Here is a 19,322-nt window from a genome sequence, read left to right as displayed (position 1 = left end):
ATCCCCCCCCCCTTCTCTCCTGTAAGGAGACTCAAAGGGGCTGACAATCTCCTTCCCCTTCTCCCCCCACCCCCACTCTGTCAGGTGGGTGGGACTGAGAGAGCTTCGAAGAACTGTGACGAGCCCAAGGTCACCCAACTGACGTGTTTGGGAATGCACAAGCTAATCTAGTTCACCAGATGAGCCTCCACAGCTCGAGTGGCAGAGTGGGGAATCAAACCCGGTTCTCCAGATTAGAGTGCACTTGCTCTTAACCCCTACGCCACTGCTGCTCCCAGGAGATCGCTGTATAAAATAAACAAAAAATAATCGTAATAATGAGATAAAGGATCCCGAAGGGGGTCAGGTACTCACCTGGGTTGAAGGGTGCTGGAGAAAGCTGAGGAAAAGGGGCCCATTGGAGAAAAAAACCTTCTCTTTTTTTTGGTTTGTTCCCCTTTGCAGTGATTCCTAAAGTAACCAAGCACTTGCTCTCCAATCCTGTGTTCACCTGCATTGTCCTGGCTGCCTGCATGGAGATCGCGGTGGTTGCTGGGTTTGCGGCCTTCCTCGGGAAATACCTGGAGCAGCAGTTCAATCTCACCACGTCGTCAGCTAACCAACTGCTGGGTGAGTAGCCGGAGCAGGCCTTCCCAAGGCGCCATTCGCCAACCGGGCACAGGTTGTGGCCTGCCAGGCACTAGGCCAGTGGTGGCAAACCTTATATCTTCAGGAGGATGCCAGGACTGAGGATTCCTATCAATTTTTTCCAGCATGGCCAATTGGCCATGCTGGAAGGGGCTGATGGGAATTGTAGTCCATAACATCTGAGGGAGAAGAAGAAGAGCTTGGATTTATATCCCCCCTTACTCTCCTACAGGAGACTCAAAGGGGCTTACAATCTCCTTGCCCTTCCCCCCTCACAACAAACACCCTGTGAGGTAGGTGGGGCTGAGAGAGCTCCGAGAAGCAGTGACTAGCCCAAGGTCACCCAGCTGGCGTGTGTGGGAGTGCACAGGCTAATCTGAAATTCCCCAGATAAGCCTCCACAGCTCAGGCGGCAGAGCTGGGAATCAAACCCGGTTCCTCCAGATTAGATACACGAGCTCTTAACCTCCTACGCCACTGCAATGAAAGGCTGAGGGACTCGGGAATGTTTGCTCTAGAGGAGAGGAGGTTGAGAGGGCACGTGATAGCTCTCTTGAGGTATCTGAAGGGTTGAGGTATCTGAAGGGTTGTCACCTAGGGGAGGGCAAGGAGCTGTTTCTGTTGGCAGCAGAGGACAGGATTGGCAGTAGTGGGTTTAAGTTATGGGTAGAAAGGATCTGGTTGGATATTAGGAAAAATTGTTTACAGTTGAAGTTTGTTCAACAGCGAAACCTGCTGCCTGGGAAGGTGGTGACTCACAGGCAGTCTTTAAACAGTGGCTGGATAAAAACTTGTCTGGGATGCTCTACCAGGGGTGGCCAACGTATGGCGCTCCAGGTGTTCATGGACTACAATTCCCATCAGCCCCTGCTGGCATGGCCAATTGGTTGGCCACCCCTGCTCTTGGGTAATCTTGCATTGAGCAGGGGATTGGATTAAATGGCCTGTACGACCCTTTCCAACTCTATGGACCTTCCGCACACACAAAATAATGCGTTTTCAAACCACTTTAACAACTGTTTGCAAGTGGATTTTGCCATTCCGCACAGCTTCAAAGAGCATTGAAAGCAGTTTGAAAATGCATTATTCTGCATGTGCGGAATGAGCCTATGATTCTACGATCTCTACTCAGCCACGAAACTCAGCCCCCAAACCCCATAGATCAGTGATGGCGAACCTTTTTGAGACCGAGTGCCCAAACTGCAACCCAAAACCCACTTCTTTATCGCAAAGGGCCAACACGGCAATTTAATCTCAATACTGAGGTTTCAGTTAAGAAAAAATGGTTGGCTCTGAGGTGTGCGTTACTCGGGAGTAAGCTTGATGGTAGTTGTTGGCTTTGCTTTGAAGCAACCGTGCAACTCTTCGAACGGGTGAATCATGGCTCTAGGAGGGTTTACTCAGAAGCAAGCCCCATTGCCAGCAACCAAGCTTATTCCCAGGTAAAAGATCGCGCTTTAGTTCTTCGCATGAAAATCAGTGGGGTTTAACAGTGCTTAACAGGGTTACCTACACTGCTTTCCCAAAACTGGGTCTTAAGTTTAATGCTAATAATCGAATCCACAGCCTAGATGTGTGTGGGGGGGGGGGGGGCGACTCTGTTTGTGCGTGCCCACAGTGAGGGCTCTGAATGTCACTTCTGGCACCCGTGCCATAGGTTCGCCACCACTGCACTAGCTGCTGCCCACCTGCAATACGCACACTGGGGTACTAGACATTGCTGTATGAAAGCAGGCAGCTGCCAACATCTGGATGGTTTATCTGATTGCTGCGTACTTCTCGCCTCTCTCCTGTTCCAGCTGGCAAACGGCCTCACGCCTCCTCTGCAATCTGGCAATTCTCCATTTGGAAGGGCAGCCAGGGAAGAGTGCGGGGGGGGGGGAGACCGTGGCCTCCAGCTGTTCAGGAACAATCCCCCCCCCCACACACACACACACAATGTCTTTCCAAAGCCTTTCTGCCATCTGTGGCACTGTGTACGCTTACCTGTTCCCAAGGACCTTGGCTTTGGGGCTGGGATCCGTATCCAGGTAGGAACTCAAGGTGATGCGATCAGCTTCACAATCCGATAGAATCCCTTCTTGGCTTCACAACATCGCTTTGAGCCCCTTTGGGAAGAAAAATGGATGTCCATCTCACAATAAATATACCCTCAGTGTATATACCAGTGATGGCGAACCTATGGCACGGGTGCCAGAGGTGGCACTCAGAGCCCTCTCTGTGGGCACGCGCCAACAGAGTGCCCCCCCCCCATCTAGGCTGGCCTGGGCCGCTGGGCTCAATTATTAGCATTAAACCTAAGACCTAATTTTGGGGAAGCAGTGTAGGTAACCCTGTTAAGTGCTGTTAAACCCTACTGATTTTATGTGAAGAACTAAAGCACTATCTTTTACCTGAGAGTAAGCTCAGTTGCTGGCAATGGGGCTTGCTTCTGAGTAAACCCTCCTAGGGTCATGATTCACCCATTGGAAGAGTTGCACGGTTGCTTCAAAGCAAAGCCACCGACTACCACCAAGCTTACTCCCGAGTAACGCACGCCTCGGAGCCAACCGTTTTTTCTAAACTAAAACCTCAGTATTCAGGTTAAATTGCCGTGTTGGCACTTTGCGATAAATAAGTGGGTTTTGGGTTGCAATTTGGGCACTCGGTCTCGAAAACGTTCGCCATCACTGGTATATACCCTCCATGGAATTTGGGGACTGAATTTAATGGCTGGGTAGAGATTATAGAGTTGTAAGAAGCCAAAGATGCCATCTAGTCCAATCTCTTGCTCAATGCAGGATCTGTTTAGAGCAGGGGTGTCCAACTCTGGTGCCCCTGGCCTAGAGCATCCCAGACAAGTGTTTGTCCGGCCTTTCCTCTAATATCCAGTTGGAACTCCCATAATTTAAACCCTTAATCAGGAGTCCTATCCTCTGCTGCCAACATGAATAGCTGTCTGCATTTATTTGGCACTCTAGAAGGACATGGGTAAGAGAGTCAATAGAGCCACAGCTGCATAGTGTTCAGTGGAAGCAGGTGCTGTAGGGGAGCCACAAGGACAGTATGGCCCTGTTCAAGAGAGTTTTCCCTCCCCTGACGTTTCGCCTGCATCTGTGGCTGGCATCTTCAGAGGATCTGATGGTCTTCAGAGGATCTGATGGTCTTCAGATCCTCTGAAGATGCCAGCCACAGATGCAGGCGAAACGTCAGGAGAGAATACTGCTAGAACACAGCCATACAGCCCGGAAACCACACAGCACCCATGTGATTTCGGCCGTGAAAGCCTTCGACAATACAGTGTCTTCGTTGTTTTGGAATTTGGTGATACCTTCCATCTAATATTTAGGCATGGTAGGATACCTATTGCTGTATTATTTTGCTTTTAACTTGCTAAACAGATCTATTTATATTGCAATTTTATATTAGATTGTATTTTTACATTGCTGCGTAGGGGTATTTACTGTCATTTGCTCTGGCTATTTGTTTTTTTAAAAAATCTGAAGTGATCTGAATCCCTTGAAGTCAACCATCAAGTTATGTGGACTATTTTCTTGCTATTGAACTACATTTGAGACTGCAGATTGTGTCTGTGTAAATCTTGATCTATCTATGCCTATCAAAGGTTAATAAAGATAAAGATAAAGAAGATGAATAGCTGTCTGCCTCCCTGCCTTTCAAATACGTCAAGAGAGCAACCATGTCTCCGCTCAACCTCCTTTTAAACATAGATCTTCCTAGGTCTAGTCTGGAACTCACCACTACACCACCTTAACGTGTCTCAGGAAGCAGATTTCAGTGGTGGTTTTTTTGAGGGGGGGGTCGCCCTTCTGTGCAAGTCAACATAACATTCAGCATGTTTTTATACACAGAGTGAGGCCAGATTTCGGCACCAACGTTTTGTTTTTTACTCTGAAAAAGCAAAGGTTTTCTTTTTGTCCCCCATTACTTTCTTTCTGTAATGAGGAATTGGCAACCATAATGCAGCTGAGCAAAGAAAAGATGCAGGCCTGAAAGTCTATTCTCTTTCTGTTACTAGGCAAGCTTGATAGTTTAAGCAGAGTGCCCTTTGTCCAGAGTTATACAAAATGTGCAGATTCAACTGTTTTAAGGTCTTAGATGCCTTGAATTTGCCCTTCTTCTGGAGACAGAAGAGAGAGAAACATGAAAATGTTTCTAGGCTCTTTTCCTAGGGAAGAAGGACAAACAAAAGGTACAGAGATAGGAAAGAAACAGGTCCCAGTTCATCTTGCGTCAAAGGATCAGATGCTCCCATCTTCCAATAAGGGTCTTCGAATACTCAAATGTTTTAGGGAAAGGGAAAATCTCCACCTTTCTTTATGACTGATTGATGATGATGAACTTTGGGGTGTATTCTTTTTACTGCTATTCTGATGTAACCTATAAAAGTAAGAACACACTGTCATCTTGTGTGGTTCTCCTGATGCTGTTTGCCCGGTTGTTGGCGTGAATAAAATGTTAAATTTTATTCCTTTGTTGGCTTAAGCTTTTTGGCTTAAATATTTTGAACCCTTTACCCTGTTGTAACACCAGTAAATCCCCGAAACACTGGAAATCGTATTTACCCGCTCTGCTTCTGCACACACCTTGCGCTCCTGCAAGCTTTAGTCGCGCCCTTGAGGACTAGAAACTTGTTTTATGTGCACTGGGAAAGCAACGGGGGAAAGCCACTGCTTCAAAAACCCTCTGCTCCTTTCGCAGGCATGACGGCGATCCCGTGCGCGTGTCTGGGCATCTTCTTGGGGGGCCTCTTGGTCAAGAAACTGAGCCTGTCGGCTCTTGGGGCCATCAGGATGGCTATGATGGTCAACCTGGTATCCACAGCGTGTTACGTCTCTTTCCTCTTCCTGGGCTGCGATACGGGACCTGTGGCTGGGGTGACCGTTCCCTATGGAAACCAGTGAGTATCAACAGAGACCGGAGCAAAAGGGTACCCATCTGACCTCAAAAATGTGTTTCTGTAGGCACATTTATCTCCACTTTTGCTTCCAAACTGTCAGGCCTAGCTCCCGCCGGGCCTGGCATCCCAGAGACCAGCCTGGCTCCGCCGGGCCGGGCATTTCCTGCTTACCTGCCCAAGGCCACACTTGGCTCGTTGTCACCACTTGGGGTTTGGATGGCTCTCCTGTTGCTTCGCTTTGTAACTAGTGAGACAGGCATACATCCCCCTTCTCGCCCATTTCCTGGGACCAAGGGGCAGTCTTTCGCAGGCTGCGATTCCATAACAATGCTCTCTCTCACTTGGGTGCTGTGTTCTAGCAGCATTCTCTCCTGACGTTTCGCCTGCATCTGCGGCTGGCATCTTCAGAGATGCCAGCCACCCCACCCCCCCCCCCCCCCCCCCCCCCCCCCCCAAAACCCCCCCCCCCCCCCCCACCCCCCCCCCCCCCCAACCCACCCCCCCCCCCCCCCCCCCCCCCCCCCCACCCCCCCCCCCCCCCCCCCCCCCCCCCCCCCACCCCCCCCCCCCCCCAACCCCCCCCCCCCCCACCCCCCCCCCCCCCCACCCCCCCCCCCCCCAACCCCCCCCCCCCCCCACCCCCCCCCCCCCCCACCCCCCCCCCCCCCCACCCCCCCCCCCCCCCACCCCCCCCCCCCCCCACCCCCCCCCCCCCCCACCCCCCCCCCCCCCCACCCCCCCCCCCCCCCACCCCCCCCCCCCCCCACCCCCCCCCCCCCCCACCCCCCCCCCCCCCCACCCCCCCCCCCCCCCACCCCCCCCCCCCCCCACCCCCCCCCCCCCCCACCCCCCCCCCCCCCCACCCCCCCCCCCCCCCACCCCCCCCCCCCCCCACCCCCCCCCCCCCCCACCCCCCCCCCCCCCCACCCCCCCCCCCCCCCACCCCCCCCCCCCCCCACCCCCCCCCCCCCCCACCCCCCCCCCCCCCCACCCCCCCCCCCCCCCACCCCCCCCCCCCCCCACCCCCCCCCCCCCCCACCCCCCCCCCCCCCCACCCCCCCCCCCCCCCACCCCCCCCCCCCCCCACCCCCCCCCCCCCCCACCCCCCCCCCCCCCCACCCCCCCCCCCCCCCACCCCCCCCCCCCCCCACCCCCCCCCCCCCCCACCCCCCCCCCCCCCCACCCCCCCCCCCCCCCACCCCCCCCCCCCCCCACCCCCCCCCCCCCCCACCCCCCCCCCCCCCCACCCCCCCCCCCCCCCACCCCCCCCCCCCCCCACCCCCCCCCCCCCCCACCCCCCCCCCCCCCCACCCCCCCCCCCCCCCACCCCCCCCCCCCCCCACCCCCCCCCCCCCCCACCCCCCCCCCCCCCCACCCCCCCCCCCCCCCACCCCCCCCCCCCCCCACCCCCCCCCCCCCCCACCCCCCCCCCCCCCCACCCCCCCCCCCCCCCACCCCCCCCCCCCCCCACCCCCCCCCCCCCCCACCCCCCCCCCCCCCCACCCCCCCCCCCCCCCACCCCCCCCCCCCCCCACCCCCCCCCCCCCCCACCCCCCCCCCCCCCCACCCCCCCCCCCCCCCACCCCCCCCCCCCCCCACCCCCCCCCCCCCCCACCCCCCCCCCCCCCCACCCCCCCCCCCCCCCACCCCCCCCCCCCCCCACCCCCCCCCCCCCCCACCCCCCCCCCCCCCCACCCCCCCCCCCCCCCACCCCCCCCCCCCCCCACCCCCCCCCCCCCCCACCCCCCCCCCCCCCCACCCCCCCCCCCCCCCACCCCCCCCCCCCCCCACCCCCCCCCCCCCCCACCCCCCCCCCCCCCCACCCCCCCCCCCCCCCACCCCCCCCCCCCCCCACCCCCCCCCCCCCCCACCCCCCCCCCCCCCCACCCCCCCCCCCCCCCACCCCCCCCCCCCCCCACCCCCCCCCCCCCCCACCCCCCCCCCCCCCCACCCCCCCCCCCCCCCACCCCCCCCCCCCCCCACCCCCCCCCCCCCCCACCCCCCCCCCCCCCCACCCCCCCCCCCCCCCACCCCCCCCCCCCCCCACCCCCCCCCCCCCCCACCCCCCCCCCCCCCCACCCCCCCCCCCCCCCACCCCCCCCCCCCCCCACCCCCCCCCCCCCCCACCCCCCCCCCCCCCCACCCCCCCCCCCCCCCACCCCCCCCCCCCCCCACCCCCCCCCCCCCCCACCCCCCCCCCCCCCCACCCCCCCCCCCCCCCACCCCCCCCCCCCCCCACCCCCCCCCCCCCCCACCCCCCCCCCCCCCCACCCCCCCCCCCCCCCACCCCCCCCCCCCCCCACCCCCCCCCCCCCCCACCCCCCCCCCCCCCCACCCCCCCCCCCCCCCACCCCCCCCCCCCCCCACCCCCCCCCCCCCCCACCCCCCCCCCCCCCCACCCCCCCCCCCCCCCACCCCCCCCCCCCCCCACCCCCCCCCCCCCCCACCCCCCCCCCCCCCCACCCCCCCCCCCCCCCACCCCCCCCCCCCCCCACCCCCCCCCCCCCCCACCCCCCCCCCCCCCCACCCCCCCCCCCCCCCACCCCCCCCCCCCCCCACCCCCCCCCCCCCCCACCCCCCCCCCCCCCCACCCCCCCCCCCCCCCACCCCCCCCCCCCCCCACCCCCCCCCCCCCCCACCCCCCCCCCCCCCCACCCCCCCCCCCCCCCACCCCCCCCCCCCCCCACCCCCCCCCCCCCCCACCCCCCCCCCCCCCCACCCCCCCCCCCCCCCACCCCCCCCCCCCCCCACCCCCCCCCCCCCCCACCCCCCCCCCCCCCCACCCCCCCCCCCCCCCACCCCCCCCCCCCCCCACCCCCCCCCCCCCCCACCCCCCCCCCCCCCCACCCCCCCCCCCCCCCACCCCCCCCCCCCCCCACCCCCCCCCCCCCCCACCCCCCCCCCCCCCCACCCCCCCCCCCCCCCACCCCCCCCCCCCCCCACCCCCCCCCCCCCCCACCCCCCCCCCCCCCCACCCCCCCCCCCCCCCACCCCCCCCCCCCCCCACCCCCCCCCCCCCCCACCCCCCCCCCCCCCCACCCCCCCCCCCCCCCACCCCCCCCCCCCCCCACCCCCCCCCCCCCCCACCCCCCCCCCCCCCCACCCCCCCCCCCCCCCACCCCCCCCCCCCCCCACCCCCCCCCCCCCCCACCCCCCCCCCCCCCCACCCCCCCCCCCCCCCACCCCCCCCCCCCCCCACCCCCCCCCCCCCCCACCCCCCCCCCCCCCCACCCCCCCCCCCCCCCACCCCCCCCCCCCCCCACCCCCCCCCCCCCCCACCCCCCCCCCCCCCCACCCCCCCCCCCCCCCACCCCCCCCCCCCCCCACCCCCCCCCCCCCCCACCCCCCCCCCCCCCCACCCCCCCCCCCCCCCACCCCCCCCCCCCCCCACCCCCCCCCCCCCCCACCCCCCCCCCCCCCCACCCCCCCCCCCCCCCACCCCCCCCCCCCCCCACCCCCCCCCCCCCCCACCCCCCCCCCCCCCCACCCCCCCCCCCCCCCACCCCCCCCCCCCCCCACCCCCCCCCCCCCCCACCCCCCCCCCCCCCCACCCCCCCCCCCCCCCACCCCCCCCCCCCCCCACCCCCCCCCCCCCCCACCCCCCCCCCCCCCCACCCCCCCCCCCCCCCACCCCCCCCCCCCCCCACCCCCCCCCCCCCCCACCCCCCCCCCCCCCCACCCCCCCCCCCCCCCACCCCCCCCCCCCCCCACCCCCCCCCCCCCCCACCCCCCCCCCCCCCCACCCCCCCCCCCCCCCACCCCCCCCCCCCCCCACCCCCCCCCCCCCCCACCCCCCCCCCCCCCCACCCCCCCCCCCCCCCACCCCCCCCCCCCCCCACCCCCCCCCCCCCCCACCCCCCCCCCCCCCCACCCCCCCCCCCCCCCACCCCCCCCCCCCCCCACCCCCCCCCCCCCCCACCCCCCCCCCCCCCCACCCCCCCCCCCCCCCACCCCCCCCCCCCCCCACCCCCCCCCCCCCCCACCCCCCCCCCCCCCCACCCCCCCCCCCCCCCACCCCCCCCCCCCCCCACCCCCCCCCCCCCCCACCCCCCCCCCCCCCCACCCCCCCCCCCCCCCACCCCCCCCCCCCCCCACCCCCCCCCCCCCCCACCCCCCCCCCCCCCCACCCCCCCCCCCCCCCACCCCCCCCCCCCCCCACCCCCCCCCCCCCCCACCCCCCCCCCCCCCCACCCCCCCCCCCCCCCACCCCCCCCCCCCCCCACCCCCCCCCCCCCCCACCCCCCCCCCCCCCCACCCCCCCCCCCCCCCACCCCCCCCCCCCCCCACCCCCCCCCCCCCCCACCCCCCCCCCCCCCCACCCCCCCCCCCCCCCACCCCCCCCCCCCCCCACCCCCCCCCCCCCCCACCCCCCCCCCCCCCCACCCCCCCCCCCCCCCACCCCCCCCCCCCCCCACCCCCCCCCCCCCCCACCCCCCCCCCCCCCCACCCCCCCCCCCCCCCACCCCCCCCCCCCCCCACCCCCCCCCCCCCCCACCCCCCCCCCCCCCCACCCCCCCCCCCCCCCACCCCCCCCCCCCCCCACCCCCCCCCCCCCCCACCCCCCCCCCCCCCCACCCCCCCCCCCCCCCACCCCCCCCCCCCCCCACCCCCCCCCCCCCCCACCCCCCCCCCCCCCCACCCCCCCCCCCCCCCACCCCCCCCCCCCCCCACCCCCCCCCCCCCCCACCCCCCCCCCCCCCCACCCCCCCCCCCCCCCACCCCCCCCCCCCCCCACCCCCCCCCCCCCCCACCCCCCCCCCCCCCCACCCCCCCCCCCCCCCACCCCCCCCCCCCCCCACCCCCCCCCCCCCCCACCCCCCCCCCCCCCCACCCCCCCCCCCCCCCACCCCCCCCCCCCCCCACCCCCCCCCCCCCCCACCCCCCCCCCCCCCCACCCCCCCCCCCCCCCACCCCCCCCCCCCCCCACCCCCCCCCCCCCCCACCCCCCCCCCCCCCCACCCCCCCCCCCCCCCACCCCCCCCCCCCCCCACCCCCCCCCCCCCCCACCCCCCCCCCCCCCCACCCCCCCCCCCCCCCACCCCCCCCCCCCCCCACCCCCCCCCCCCCCCACCCCCCCCCCCCCCCACCCCCCCCCCCCCCCACCCCCCCCCCCCCCCACCCCCCCCCCCCCCCACCCCCCCCCCCCCCCACCCCCCCCCCCCCCCACCCCCCCCCCCCCCCACCCCCCCCCCCCCCCACCCCCCCCCCCCCCCACCCCCCCCCCCCCCCACCCCCCCCCCCCCCCACCCCCCCCCCCCCCCACCCCCCCCCCCCCCCACCCCCCCCCCCCCCCACCCCCCCCCCCCCCCACCCCCCCCCCCCCCCACCCCCCCCCCCCCCCACCCCCCCCCCCCCCCACCCCCCCCCCCCCCCACCCCCCCCCCCCCCCACCCCCCCCCCCCCCCACCCCCCCCCCCCCCCACCCCCCCCCCCCCCCACCCCCCCCCCCCCCCACCCCCCCCCCCCCCCACCCCCCCCCCCCCCCACCCCCCCCCCCCCCCACCCCCCCCCCCCCCCACCCCCCCCCCCCCCCACCCCCCCCCCCCCCCACCCCCCCCCCCCCCCACCCCCCCCCCCCCCCACCCCCCCCCCCCCCCACCCCCCCCCCCCCCCACCCCCCCCCCCCCCCACCCCCCCCCCCCCCCACCCCCCCCCCCCCCCACCCCCCCCCCCCCCCACCCCCCCCCCCCCCCACCCCCCCCCCCCCCCACCCCCCCCCCCCCCCACCCCCCCCCCCCCCCACCCCCCCCCCCCCCCACCCCCCCCCCCCCCCACCCCCCCCCCCCCCCACCCCCCCCCCCCCCCACCCCCCCCCCCCCCCACCCCCCCCCCCCCCCACCCCCCCCCCCCCCCACCCCCCCCCCCCCCCACCCCCCCCCCCCCCCACCCCCCCCCCCCCCCACCCCCCCCCCCCCCCACCCCCCCCCCCCCCCACCCCCCCCCCCCCCCACCCCCCCCCCCCCCCACCCCCCCCCCCCCCCACCCCCCCCCCCCCCCACCCCCCCCCCCCCCCACCCCCCCCCCCCCCCACCCCCCCCCCCCCCCACCCCCCCCCCCCCCCACCCCCCCCCCCCCCCACCCCCCCCCCCCCCCACCCCCCCCCCCCCCCACCCCCCCCCCCCCCCACCCCCCCCCCCCCCCACCCCCCCCCCCCCCCACCCCCCCCCCCCCCCACCCCCCCCCCCCCCCACCCCCCCCCCCCCCCACCCCCCCCCCCCCCCACCCCCCCCCCCCCCCACCCCCCCCCCCCCCCACCCCCCCCCCCCCCCACCCCCCCCCCCCCCCACCCCCCCCCCCCCCCACCCCCCCCCCCCCCCACCCCCCCCCCCCCCCACCCCCCCCCCCCCCCACCCCCCCCCCCCCCCACCCCCCCCCCCCCCCACCCCCCCCCCCCCCCACCCCCCCCCCCCCCCACCCCCCCCCCCCCCCACCCCCCCCCCCCCCCACCCCCCCCCCCCCCCACCCCCCCCCCCCCCCACCCCCCCCCCCCCCCACCCCCCCCCCCCCCCACCCCCCCCCCCCCCCACCCCCCCCCCCCCCCACCCCCCCCCCCCCCCACCCCCCCCCCCCCCCACCCCCCCCCCCCCCCACCCCCCCCCCCCCCCACCCCCCCCCCCCCCCACCCCCCCCCCCCCCCACCCCCCCCCCCCCCCACCCCCCCCCCCCCCCACCCCCCCCCCCCCCCACCCCCCCCCCCCCCCACCCCCCCCCCCCCCCACCCCCCCCCCCCCCCACCCCCCCCCCCCCCCACCCCCCCCCCCCCCCACCCCCCCCCCCCCCCACCCCCCCCCCCCCCCACCCCCCCCCCCCCCCACCCCCCCCCCCCCCCACCCCCCCCCCCCCCCACCCCCCCCCCCCCCCACCCCCCCCCCCCCCCACCCCCCCCCCCCCCCACCCCCCCCCCCCCCCACCCCCCCCCCCCCCCACCCCCCCCCCCCCCCACCCCCCCCCCCCCCCACCCCCCCCCCCCCCCACCCCCCCCCCCCCCCACCCCCCCCCCCCCCCACCCCCCCCCCCCCCCACCCCCCCCCCCCCCCACCCCCCCCCCCCCCCACCCCCCCCCCCCCCCACCCCCCCCCCCCCCCACCCCCCCCCCCCCCCACCCCCCCCCCCCCCCACCCCCCCCCCCCCCCACCCCCCCCCCCCCCCACCCCCCCCCCCCCCCACCCCCCCCCCCCCCCACCCCCCCCCCCCCCCACCCCCCCCCCCCCCCACCCCCCCCCCCCCCCACCCCCCCCCCCCCCCACCCCCCCCCCCCCCCACCCCCCCCCCCCCCCACCCCCCCCCCCCCCCACCCCCCCCCCCCCCCACCCCCCCCCCCCCCCACCCCCCCCCCCCCCCACCCCCCCCCCCCCCCACCCCCCCCCCCCCCCACCCCCCCCCCCCCCCACCCCCCCCCCCCCCCACCCCCCCCCCCCCCCACCCCCCCCCCCCCCCACCCCCCCCCCCCCCCACCCCCCCCCCCCCCCACCCCCCCCCCCCCCCACCCCCCCCCCCCCCCACCCCCCCCCCCCCCCACCCCCCCCCCCCCCCACCCCCCCCCCCCCCCACCCCCCCCCCCCCCCACCCCCCCCCCCCCCCACCCCCCCCCCCCCCCACCCCCCCCCCCCCCCACCCCCCCCCCCCCCCACCCCCCCCCCCCCCCACCCCCCCCCCCCCCCACCCCCCCCCCCCCCCACCCCCCCCCCCCCCCACCCCCCCCCCCCCCCACCCCCCCCCCCCCCCACCCCCCCCCCCCCCCACCCCCCCCCCCCCCCACCCCCCCCCCCCCCCACCCCCCCCCCCCCCCACCCCCCCCCCCCCCCACCCCCCCCCCCCCCCACCCCCCCCCCCCCCCACCCCCCCCCCCCCCCACCCCCCCCCCCCCCCACCCCCCCCCCCCCCCACCCCCCCCCCCCCCCACCCCCCCCCCCCCCCACCCCCCCCCCCCCCCACCCCCCCCCCCCCCCACCCCCCCCCCCCCCCACCCCCCCCCCCCCCCACCCCCCCCCCCCCCCACCCCCCCCCCCCCCCACCCCCCCCCCCCCCCACCCCCCCCCCCCCCCACCCCCCCCCCCCCCCACCCCCCCCCCCCCCCACCCCCCCCCCCCCCCACCCCCCCCCCCCCCCACCCCCCCCCCCCCCCACCCCCCCCCCCCCCCACCCCCCCCCCCCCCCACCCCCCCCCCCCCCCACCCCCCCCCCCCCCCACCCCCCCCCCCCCCCACCCCCCCCCCCCCCCACCCCCCCCCCCCCCCACCCCCCCCCCCCCCCACCCCCCCCCCCCCCCACCCCCCCCCCCCCCCACCCCCCCCCCCCCCCACCCCCCCCCCCCCCCACCCCCCCCCCCCCCCACCCCCCCCCCCCCCCACCCCCCCCCCCCCCCACCCCCCCCCCCCCCCACCCCCCCCCCCCCCCACCCCCCCCCCCCCCCACCCCCCCCCCCCCCCACCCCCCCCCCCCCCCACCCCCCCCCCCCCCCACCCCCCCCCCCCCCCACCCCCCCCCCCCCCCACCCCCCCCCCCCCCCACCCCCCCCCCCCCCCACCCCCCCCCCCCCCCACCCCCCCCCCCCCCCACCCCCCCCCCCCCCCACCCCCCCCCCCCCCCACCCCCCCCCCCCCCCACCCCCCCCCCCCCCCACCCCCCCCCCCCCCCACCCCCCCCCCCCCCCACCCCCCCCCCCCCCCACCCCCCCCCCCCCCCACCCCCCCCCCCCCCCACCCCCCCCCCCCCCCACCCCCCCCCCCCCCCACCCCCCCCCCCCCCCACCCCCCCCCCCCCCCACCCCCCCCCCCCCCCACCCCCCCCCCCCCCCACCCCCCCCCCCCCCCACCCCCCCCCCCCCCCACCCCCCCCCCCCCCCACCCCCCCCCCCCCCCACCCCCCCCCCCCCCCACCCCCCCCCCCCCCCACCCCCCCCCCCCCCCACCCCCCCCCCCCCCCACCCCCCCCCCCCCCCACCCCCCCCCCCCCCCACCCCCCCCCCCCCCCACCCCCCCCCCCCCCCACCCCCCCCCCCCCCCACCCCCCCCCCCCCCCACCCCCCCCCCCCCCCACCCCCCCCCCCCCCCACCCCCCCCCCCCCCCACCCCCCCCCCCCCCCACCCCCCCCCCCCCCCACCCCCCCCCCCCCCCACCCCCCCCCCCCCCCACCCCCCCCCCCCCCCACCCCCCCCCCCCCCCACCCCCCCCCCCCCCCACCCCCCCCCCCCCCCACCCCCCCCCCCCCCCACCCCCCCCCCCCCCCACCCCCCCCCCCCCCCACCCCCCCCCCCCCCCACCCCCCCCCCCCCCCACCCCCCCCCCCCCCCACCCCCCCCCCCCCCCACCCCCCCCCCCCCCCACCCCCCCCCCCCCCCACCCCCCCCCCCCCCCACCCCCCCCCCCCCCCACCCCCCCCCCCCCCCACCCCCCCCCCCCCCCACCCCCCCCCCCCCCCACCCCCCCCCCCCCCCACCCCCCCCCCCCCCCACCCCCCCCCCCCCCCACCCCCCCCCCCCCCCACCCCCCCCCCCCCCCACCCCCCCCCCCCCCCACCCCCCCCCCCCCCCACCCCCCCCCCCCCCCACCCCCCCCCCCCCCCACCCCCCCCCCCCCCCACCCCCCCCCCCCCCCACCCCCCCCCCCCCCCACCCCCCCCCCCCCCCACCCCCCCCCCCCCCCACCCCCCCCCCCCCCCACCCCCCCCCCCCCCCACCCCCCCCCCCCCCCACCCCCCCCCCCCCCCACCCCCCCCCCCCCCCACCCCCCCCCCCCCCCACCCCCCCCCCCCCCCACCCCCCCCCCCCCCCACCCCCCCCCCCCCCCACCCCCCCCCCCCCCCACCCCCCCCCCCCCCCACCCCCCCCCCCCCCCACCCCCCCCCCCCCCCACCCCCCCCCCCCCCCACCCCCCCCCCCCCCCACCCCCCCCCCCCCCCACCCCCCCCCCCCCCCACCCCCCCCCCCCCCCACCCCCCCCCCCCCCCACCCCCCCCCCCCCCCACCCCCCCCCCCCCCCACCCCCCCCCCCCCCCACCCCCCCCCCCCCCCACCCCCCCCCCCCCCCACCCCCCCCCCCCCCCACCCCCCCCCCCCCCCACCCCCCCCCCCCCCCACCCCCCCCCCCCCCCACCCCCCCCCCCCCCCACCCCCCCCCCCCCCCACCCCCCCCCCCCCCCACCCCCCCCCCCCCCCACCCCCCCCCCCCCCCACCCCCCCCCCCCCCCACCCCCCCCCCCCCCCACCCCCCCCCCCCCCCACCCCCCCCCCCCCCCACCCCCCCCCCCCCCCACCCCCCCCCCCCCCCACCCCCCCCCCCCCCCACCCCCCCCCCCCCCCACCCCCCCCCCCCCCCACCCCCCCCCCCCCCCACCCCCCCCCCCCCCCACCCCCCCCCCCCCCCACCCCCCCCCCCCCCCACCCCCCCCCCCCCCCACCCCCCCCCCCCCCCACCCCCCCCCCCCCCCACCCCCCCCCCCCCCCACCCCCCCCCCCCCCCACCCCCCCCCCCCCCCACCCCCCCCCCCCCCCACCCCCCCCCCCCCCCACCCCCCCCCCCCCCCACCCCCCCCCCCCCCCACCCCCCCCCCCCCCCACCCCCCCCCCCCCCCACCCCCCCCCCCCCCCACCCCCCCCCCCCCCCACCCCCCCCCCCCCCCACCCCCCCCCCCCCCCACCCCCCCCCCCCCCCACCCCCCCCCCCCCCCACCCCCCCCCCCCCCCACCCCCCCCCCCCCCCACCCCCCCCCCCCCCCACCCCCCCCCCCCCCCACCCCCCCCCCCCCCCACCCCCCCCCCCCCCCACCCCCCCCCCCCCCCACCCCCCCCCCCCCCCACCCCCCCCCCCCCCCACCCCCCCCCCCCCCCACCCCCCCCCCCCCCCACCCCCCCCCCCCCCCACCCCCCCCCCCCCCCACCCCCCCCCCCCCCCACCCCCCCCCCCCCCCACCCCCCCCCCCCCCCACCCCCCCCCCCCCCCACCCCCCCCCCCCCCCACCCCCCCCCCCCCCCACCCCCCCCCCCCCCCACCCCCCCCCCCCCCCACCCCCCCCCCCCCCCACCCCCCCCCCCCCCCACCCCCCCCCCCCCCCACCCCCCCCCCCCCCCACCCCCCCCCCCCCCCACCCCCCCCCCCCCCCACCCCCCCCCCCCCCCACCCCCCCCCCCCCCCACCCCCCCCCCCCCCCACCCCCCCCCCCCCCCACCCCCCCCCCCCCCCACCCCCCCCCCCCCCCACCCCCCCCCCCCCCCACCCCCCCCCCCCCCCACCCCCCCCCCCCCCCACCCCCCCCCCCCCCCACCCCCCCCCCCCCCCACCCCCCCCCCCCCCCACCCCCCCCCCCCCCCACCCCCCCCCCCCCCCACCCCCCCCCCCCCCCACCCCCCCCCCCCCCCACCCCCCCCCCCCCCCACCCCCCCCCCCCCCCACCCCCCCCCCCCCCCACCCCCCCCCCCCCCCACCCCCCCCCCCCCCCACCCCCCCCCCCCCCCACCCCCCCCCCCCCCCACCCCCCCCCCCCCCCACCCCCCCCCCCCCCCACCCCCCCCCCCCCCCACCCCCCCCCCCCCCCACCCCCCCCCCCCCCCACCCCCCCCCCCCCCCACCCCCCCCCCCCCCCACCCCCCCCCCCCCCCACCCCCCCCCCCCCCCACCCCCCCCCCCCCCCACCCCCCCCCCCCCCCACCCCCCCCCCCCCCCACCCCCCCCCCCCCCCACCCCCCCCCCCCCCCACCCCCCCCCCCCCCCACCCCCCCCCCCCCCCACCCCCCCCCCCCCCCACCCCCCCCCCCCCCCACCCCCCCCCCCCCCCACCCCCCCCCCCCCCCACCCCCCCCCCCCCCCACCCCCCCCCCCCCCCACCCCCCCCCCCCCCCACCCCCCCCCCCCCCCACCCCCCCCCCCCCCCACCCCCCCCCCCCCCCACCCCCCCCCCCCCCCACCCCCCCCCCCCCCCACCCCCCCCCCCCCCCACCCCCCCCCCCCCCCACCCCCCCCCCCCCCCACCCCCCCCCCCCCCCACCCCCCCCCCCCCCCACCCCCCCCCCCCCCCACCCCCCCCCCCCCCCACCCCCCCCCCCCCCCACCCCCCCCCCCCCCCACCCCCCCCCCCCCCCACCCCCCCCCCCCCCCACCCCCCCCCCCCCCCACCCCCCCCCCCCCCCACCCCCCCCCCCCCCCACCCCCCCCCCCCCCCACCCCCCCCCCCCCCCACCCCCCCCCCCCCCCACCCCCCCCCCCCCCCACCCCCCCCCCCCCCCACCCCCCCCCCCCCCCACCCCCCCCCCCCCCCACCCCCCCCCCCCCCCACCCCCCCCCCCCCCCACCCCCCCCCCCCCCCACCCCCCCCCCCCCCCACCCCCCCCCCCCCCCACCCCCCCCCCCCCCCACCCCCCCCCCCCCCCACCCCCCCCCCCCCCCACCCCCCCCCCCCCCCACCCCCCCCCCCCCCCACCCCCCCCCCCCCCCACCCCCCCCCCCCCCCACCCCCCCCCCCCCCCACCCCCCCCCCCCCCCACCCCCCCCCCCCCCCACCCCCCCCCCCCCCCACCCCCCCCCCCCCCCACCCCCCCCCCCCCCCACCCCCCCCCCCCCCCACCCCCCCCCCCCCCCACCCCCCCCCCCCCCCACCCCCCCCCCCCCCCACCCCCCCCCCCCCCCACCCCCCCCCCCCCCCACCCCCCCCCCCCCCCACCCCCCCCCCCCCCCACCCCCCCCCCCCCCCACCCCCCCCCCCCCCCACCCCCCCCCCCCCCCACCCCCCCCCCCCCCCACCCCCCCCCCCCCCCACCCCCCCCCCCCCCCACCCCCCCCCCCCCCCACCCCCCCCCCCCCCCACCCCCCCCCCCCCCCACCCCCCCCCCCCCCCACCCCCCCCCCCCCCCACCCCCCCCCCCCCCCACCCCCCCCCCCCCCCACCCCCCCCCCCCCCCACCCCCCCCCCCCCCCACCCCCCCCCCCCCCCACCCCCCCCCCCCCCCACCCCCCCCCCCCCCCACCCCCCCCCCCCCCCACCCCCCCCCCCCCCCACCCCCCCCCCCCCCCACCCCCCCCCCCCCCCACCCCCCCCCCCCCCCACCCCCCCCCCCCCCCACCCCCCCCCCCCCCCACCCCCCCCCCCCCCCACCCCCCCCCCCCCCCACCCCCCCCCCCCCCCACCCCCCCCCCCCCCCACCCCCCCCCCCCCCCACCCCCCCCCCCCCCCACCCCCCCCCCCCCCCACCCCCCCCCCCCCCCACCCCCCCCCCCCCCCACCCCCCCCCCCCCCCACCCCCCCCCCCCCCCACCCCCCCCCCCCCCCACCCCCCCCCCCCCCCACCCCCCCCCCCCCCCACCCCCCCCCCCCCCCACCCCCCCCCCCCCCCACCCCCCCCCCCCCCCACCCCCCCCCCCCCCCACCCCCCCCCCCCCCCACCCCCCCCCCCCCCCACCCCCCCCCCCCCCCACCCCCCCCCCCCCCCACCCCCCCCCCCCCCCACCCCCCCCCCCCCCCACCCCCCCCCCCCCCCACCCCCCCCCCCCCCCACCCCCCCCCCCCCCCACCCCCCCCCCCCCCCACCCCCCCCCCCCCCCACCCCCCCCCCCCCCCACCCCCCCCCCCCCCCACCCCCCCCCCCCCCCACCCCCCCCCCCCCCCACCCCCCCCCCCCCCCACCCCCCCCCCCCCCCACCCCCCCCCCCCCCCACCCCCCCCCCCCCCCACCCCCCCCCCCCCCCACCCCCCCCCCCCCCCACCCCCCCCCCCCCCCACCCCCCCCCCCCCCCACCCCCCCCCCCCCCCACCCCCCCCCCCCCCCACCCCCCCCCCCCCCCACCCCCCCCCCCCCCCACCCCC

General features: G+C 79.8%; 1 protein-coding gene across 1 annotated transcript in view; it reads left to right on the top strand.

Annotated features, from left to right (window-relative positions):
• The window catches only part of SLCO3A1 (solute carrier organic anion transporter family member 3A1), a 102,572-nt gene extending 97,041 nt beyond the window's left edge, over positions 1-5,531 (top strand). The window contains 2 exon segments of the mRNA XM_048481653.1: positions 445-609; positions 5,329-5,531. Coding sequence (XP_048337610.1) covers positions 445-609; positions 5,329-5,531 — 368 coding nt within the window.
• The last annotated feature ends 13,791 nt before the right edge of the window (positions 5,532-19,322 follow it).

Source organism: Sphaerodactylus townsendi, linkage group LG17 (assembly GCF_021028975.2).
Source record: "Sphaerodactylus townsendi isolate TG3544 linkage group LG17, MPM_Stown_v2.3, whole genome shotgun sequence".
Taxonomy (NCBI): Eukaryota; Metazoa; Chordata; class Lepidosauria; order Squamata; family Sphaerodactylidae; genus Sphaerodactylus; species Sphaerodactylus townsendi.
Note: the sequence above shows the minus strand (reverse complement) of the source record. Positions and strands in the feature narration are given on the sequence as shown.